Here is a 5,756-nt window from a genome sequence, read left to right on the forward strand (position 1 = left end):
CCCCACACACACTCACACACACACACACACACACACACACACACACACCCTCTCTCTCTCTCTCTCAGACACACACACACACACCCTCACACACTCACGCACACACACACACACAGACACACACACACCCTCTCTCTCTCTCTCTCTCTCAGACACACACACACACACCCTCACACACTCACGCACACACACACACAGACACACACACCCTCTCTCTCTCACACAGACACCAAACTGCTGCTTCCTGCTGCGGTCTGTTTATTTTTCCTCTCAGTTTCAGAAATATTCTGTTGGTTGTTGATAAGAAGTGTGTTTCAGTCAACTGGTCCTGACCCGGCCCTGACCCGGCCCTGACCCGGCCCTGACCCCGGTCCTGACCCCGGTCCTGACCCGGTCTGGACCCGGTCACAGAGCTGAACCTGAGGCCTTATCAAACCCGCTCTCTAATGTTTATTTTCAGACAGCTTGTCAGTCCAGAACTTAACAGATTAATTCTTTCTTCCTGAATCGCCTCAGAGCGTCGCTGTTTCCACTCCTCTTTCTGTCGGGAGTTTTTTGCTCATTCAGTTTTCATCATTATTTTCCAGGAGTTTCTGTTTCCAGGGCGGTTTGTGGCGCCCTGAGCTCTGGGAGGAGCTACGAGCCAGGGTCGTGCTACGAGCGGCTGCCGTACATCTGCGAGAAGAAGCTTAACGCCTCCGACGCGGCAGCGGGCGGTGGGTTTGCTCTCTCCTCTGAAACGCCGTCAGCTTTTCTGTAGTTTTAACAGGACGTTTCAGAGGTGGGGTCCTGTGGAAAGGCTTTAAACAGCTAATATCTTACCTGCTGCAGATGGATGACCTCAGTTTGGAGAAACGAGCTAACAGCTAGCTCCACTTTATAAACTTTTACACCTCCGGTAATTTAGAATATCAGATTTATTCCAGCTGAAATATTGTAGTTTTCCTGACGAAAGTGACCCCCGGGGTGCTACAGCTAGCTGCCGCTGCCACAGAAATCTTTCTCAGTCAGTTTGTGAGGCATAAAGGTGAAGCTTTTCAGTTTGAAGTCGTTTTAGCTCTGCATATATCTGCAGCAGGTAAGATACTAACTGGATCTGTGGTCTCAGAATAGAAACATTCTTAAATCCAAGGTTTTGTGTCGTAAATAAACGCCGCCGGCTGGTTTTCTTTCTGCTTGCAGAGCCTGACGTCTATAAGGAAACTCTGTGCGCCGAGGGCTGGGTGCCGTGGAGCAGCTGGTGCTACAAGCTGGTGAACGTCTCGCAGAACTTCTCCGACGCCCAGCGGCACTGCAACCTGACGGAGGGAGGAGATCTGGCTGCTTTCCACTCCATCCACACCAAAGAGATGATCAGCACCTACTTCCACGCAGGTGAGGCTCATAATGTTCGTCAAGACTTCCTGTTCAGCTGCTCGTTAGCACAGGGAGCCAATCAGCCAATCAGATGGCAGCGTTCGTCCTGTAGGCCTGTAGGTGTGATGTTTTCTCCTGATCTCTTGGTGTCGTGCGCCATCAGGCAGCTGGATCACGGATGTGTGGATCGGTCTAACCGGTGCTGGAATAAACCCCACCGTCTTCAAATGGACCCACCCAGGACCCGTCACCTTCACCTACTGGGACCAGAACCAGCCTTCGCAGCCCGCCGAGGAGACCAGCTGCGTCTTCTACTCCGGGGAGGTTTGTGTCTGTGTGAATCCAGCCCTCTGCGTTCAGTTTTTATTTGCTGGAACCAAAGCCGGGTCGGTTTGTCTGCAGGCTCACGGGTGGCGGGTCGGGAGCTGCGACCGGAAGCTGCCCTTCATGTGTCAGAAGGAAGGACAGGTCAACGAGTCGGCGGCGCAAACCGGGTGCAGCTGGGAAGACGTGAGTGTCTCCGTCAGTGGAGGTTTATCAGCGCAGAGGCTGACAAGCATCAGACACTTCATTTATAAAACACCTCATCTACGCTCACTCTGCAGATGAAAGGGACCCAAATCTGAGTTTTAATGACCATCTGAACACAGGGAATCTGATTCAAATTAGACTCGGGTCGCTGGTCTTTGAGGACACATATCTGATGTTTTTTATATTTACAGACAAGCTCCAGGCCAACATTTAAAACACCTCATCTACACTCTGCAGATCTTCTGGAAGGAAAGAACCTTTAGGAGCGGATTCAAATAAAAAGAATTAAAATAAAAACCTTTAATTTAAACGCTGATGACTGAAAGTCCTTCTGCCCGATGTCTGATTGTGGTTCTCCTTCGGTCCTCCAGGGCTGGAGGAGACACGGGAACTCCTGCTTCCGGGTGAACACCGACCAGGTGTTCTTCAAGGACCGCTGCAACATGACCATCAGGAACAGGTGAGACCTCGTTAGGCTGATTAAAAACCGCTGCCTGGTTCGGCGTTACTGGGCGGCGGTCTCTCCCGGGTCCAGCTGACCCATGTCACTCATGTGTTCATGTGCTCATGCATTCATGCACTCGTGTTCATGTGTTAATGCATTCATGTGTTCATGCGTTCATGTGTTCACGCGGGGCTCCAGGTTCGAGCAGGCCTTCATCAACCGTCTGCTCCGGCAGCACTTCAGCACAGAGCCTCGGTTCTTCTGGACCGGCCTGCAGGACATCAAGGGCAACGGACAGTACCAGTGGACGAGTCGAGCCGGGCCGGGCCGGGTCACCTACACCAACTGGGGCTACGGAGAACCAGGTTGGTGCAGGAAGGAGACAGGAAGTGACACGTGCTGCGGGTCGAGCTGCGTCGGGACTTTAACCAGCGAACCTCAGACGTTTAGTTTTATTATGCGCTGGAAAAAGGAAACGGTTCAGTGGTTCTGGTCAGATCTTAAAACAGGAACGTCGCGCTCGATGTGTTTGCGCTCAGAGCGCGTGTTCGGGAGGAGTTTCAGCTACTACCACGCCAGAGATTAGCTCAATACCTTCAAAACTGAGCGGTTTATAAACAGTATCAGTTGTTTGTATAATTAAGCTTTTCTTTTATCTTCACGTGTTCAGCGCAGGACGGAGGATGTGCCGTGATGTCCACCCAGATGCCTCTGGGCTCGTGGGAGGTGAAGAACTGCTCCCTCTTTAAAGCCGGTACCATCTGCAGAACCGACCTGGTCCCGCTCCCCGAGCCGGAACCAGAACCAGAGCTGGACCCGAACGCCACCTGTCCTGATGGATGGTTGTCCACAGAGGGCGCCAGATACTGCTACAAGGTGCGTTTTTATCAGAGCGACCTGTAACTGAAACTGAAACTGAGAAATTAAACCATTTTTTGGGAGAAAATAAAGTAAGTTTTGAATTTTATGGCAGCAACACGTCTGTAAGAAGTTGTTCCAGGAGCAACAAAAGGCTGTAAAATAAAAAAGAAACATCTGGAGGAGCTTTTAGAGACCAATGAGGTTAATTCTCAGCAGGTCAGTCAGATAAAAAGAGCTTTCAGAGGCGGAATCTGTGGGCAGAGGTTCACCAGGCTCTGAGGTCAAAGGTCAAGGCTGGTTCTGGTTCACCGTGCCGTCCACAGACGCTGCTTAAAGCTCTATCAGGCAAAGAAGAAGCCAGATGTGAACAGATGTGTCTCCTCTGGACCAAAGAGGAGAACTGTTCTGAGGTCAGCCTGCCTCTCTGATGGTATGGGGGTGCATTAGTCCAGGTTTCAGAACAACATCTGCTCCCATCCAGGACTGTTTCTGCTTCTCGTCCTTTGATCCGAACTGCTAACATCTGGATCGGTTTGGTTCCTCTGCGTTCTTCTCCAGGTGTTCCACGAGGAGAGGCTGAGCAGGAAACGGACCTGGGAGGAAGCCCGGAGCTTCTGCCAGGCTCTGGGCGCCGAGCTGCCCAGTTTCACCGACATCGACGAGATCGAGACCCTGCACAGGATCTCCAGGGACCCCATCAGGTGCGCGGGTCCGCCTTCCTCCTGTAGAACACGAGGTTCTAAAGAACGTTCTTCGGTTTGTTCTCCTGCGTCGGCTTCAGGGTTCCTCGTTGGTTCATTAATCCTCCGCTTCTGTTGCAGCGATAACCGGTACTTCTGGGTCGGCCTGAACCGGAGGAACCCGGCCGATCCGTCCTGGGAGTGGAGCGATGGCCGACCTGTGAGTACAAGCCCCGCCCCTGACGGCGGGCGACGGTGTAAACGCAGAAAACAAGCCGGAGCTGGAGAAACTTACCTGTTCTGAGCGCCGAACGACCGCCGAAACCTGAGCTAAAAGAAGCTAAACACGAGCTGGAATTAGCTAAATGCTTCTGAGGCTAAAAGCTAAAAGTAGGAGAAGGCTAGCTAAAGGCTAAAATGATCAGCACAGTAGCTAAAAGTAATTAAAGGTGAGCTGAATGATAAATTTAGCAAAATGTTAAATAAAAACTGAAGGTGGCAGAAGTTGAGTTAAAAGCTAAAAGTAGCAAAATGCTAACTAAAAGCTAAATGTAGCAACAGGCTGGCTAAACGCTAAAAGTAATACAAGGTGAGCTAAAAGTAGCAAAAAGTGAGCTAAATTATAAAATTAGCAGAATAGTAGCTAAAGTAGGGTAATGCTAACTAAAAGCTAAAAGTAATAAAAGGTGAGCTAAAAGTAGCAAAAAGTGAGCTAAAAGCTAATATTAGCAGAACAGTAGCTAAAAGCAACAAAAGATGAGCTAAATTATAAAATTAGCAGAATAGTAGCTAAAGTAGGGTAATGCTAACTAAAAGCTAAAAGTAATAAAAGGTGAGCTAAAAGCTAATATTAGCAGAACAATAGCTAAAAGTAGCAAAAGGCTAAAGTAGTAAATCCTGAGTTAAAAGCTAAAAGTATCAAAGGCCTAGCTGTAAGCTAACAGCTACAAGCTAAAAGCAGCCAAAGATTTACAAACAGCCATTTACTGAAGCAAAGAGAAGAAAGTTAAATATTTTAAAAAGTATAAAAGTTTCAGAAACCATAAAGTCCCATCAGCTGAAGGAGCCGAACTTCCTGTTACATAAAAACAGCTAAAATACCAGAAAATCTGCAGAAAGCGTTGCTCTGTGAAAACATTGTTCTCCCGGTTTGGTGACGTCACAGCGGCGGTGGAGGCACGCCGAACCTTTAGCTGCTTCCAGCTGATGTTCCACCGGTTCTCCGTCGGTTCTGCTGAGCCGAAGTGCAGAACTCTGATTCTGAGCGTTTGTTCAGGTGTCGCTGGACGTTTTACACCAGGAGTTCCACGAGGACGACGCCTACAGTCGGGACTGCGCCGCGTTCAAGGTGGGCTGCCTGCACCCCTGCACCCCTGCTTCTCATGTTTCGGCTGTTTCAGGAGCGGCCGGCGCGTTCCTCCGGCCTTTTTAACCAAACGTTCTGATTTTCTGCCCGCGCTCCCGACAGTCGATGAGGATGACCTTCGACCACTGGTTGTTTTCTTGGATCCACAAAGTCCGAGTCATTCCGTTCTTCGCCTCGCCGTTCCACTGCGACGCCCGGCTGGAATGGGTGTGCCAGATCCCCCGCGGTGAGGCGGCCCGAGCGCGCGTGTGTGTGTGTGTGTGTGGAGAACTGTGTGTGTTCCCGGACTGATGAGAAGCTCAAAAAAACTGAAAAGATTTCAGGTTTATTATAAACTTATCTAAAATCTGAACACATGTATTTGTGTGTGTTTGTAAATCCATGGGGATCAGCCTCATCTGAAGCAACAGAGGACTCAGGGCACAGCCATGATGACTCACTGAAATGACATGAATTAGTTTATATGAATGTTGATTCAAAACACAAGATTTTAGCAGAGATTTCACCTTTTTATCAA

At 49.6% G+C, this 5,756-nt stretch overlaps 1 protein-coding gene across 2 annotated transcripts in view; it reads left to right on the forward strand.

Moving 5' to 3' along the window:
• ly75 (lymphocyte antigen 75) overlaps positions 1-5,756 on the forward strand; it is a 25,573-nt gene that overhangs the window by 8,595 nt on the left and 11,222 nt on the right. For both annotated transcript variants that reach the window (XM_017440375.3, XM_025002577.2), the window contains exons 6-16: positions 588-716; positions 1,183-1,374; positions 1,520-1,680; positions 1,759-1,866; positions 2,259-2,347; positions 2,531-2,697; positions 3,003-3,208; positions 3,752-3,894; positions 4,015-4,093; positions 5,150-5,221; positions 5,342-5,465. In XM_017440375.3, coding sequence (XP_017295864.1) covers positions 588-716; positions 1,183-1,374; positions 1,520-1,680; positions 1,759-1,866; positions 2,259-2,347; positions 2,531-2,697; positions 3,003-3,208; positions 3,752-3,894; positions 4,015-4,093; positions 5,150-5,221; positions 5,342-5,465 — 1,470 coding nt within the window. The remainder of the gene's footprint in view (positions 1-587; positions 717-1,182; positions 1,375-1,519; positions 1,681-1,758; positions 1,867-2,258; positions 2,348-2,530; positions 2,698-3,002; positions 3,209-3,751; positions 3,895-4,014; positions 4,094-5,149; positions 5,222-5,341; positions 5,466-5,756) is intronic.

Source organism: Kryptolebias marmoratus, linkage group LG15, assembly GCF_001649575.2.
Source record: "Kryptolebias marmoratus isolate JLee-2015 linkage group LG15, ASM164957v2, whole genome shotgun sequence".
Classification (NCBI taxonomy): Eukaryota; Metazoa; Chordata; class Actinopteri; order Cyprinodontiformes; family Rivulidae; genus Kryptolebias; species Kryptolebias marmoratus.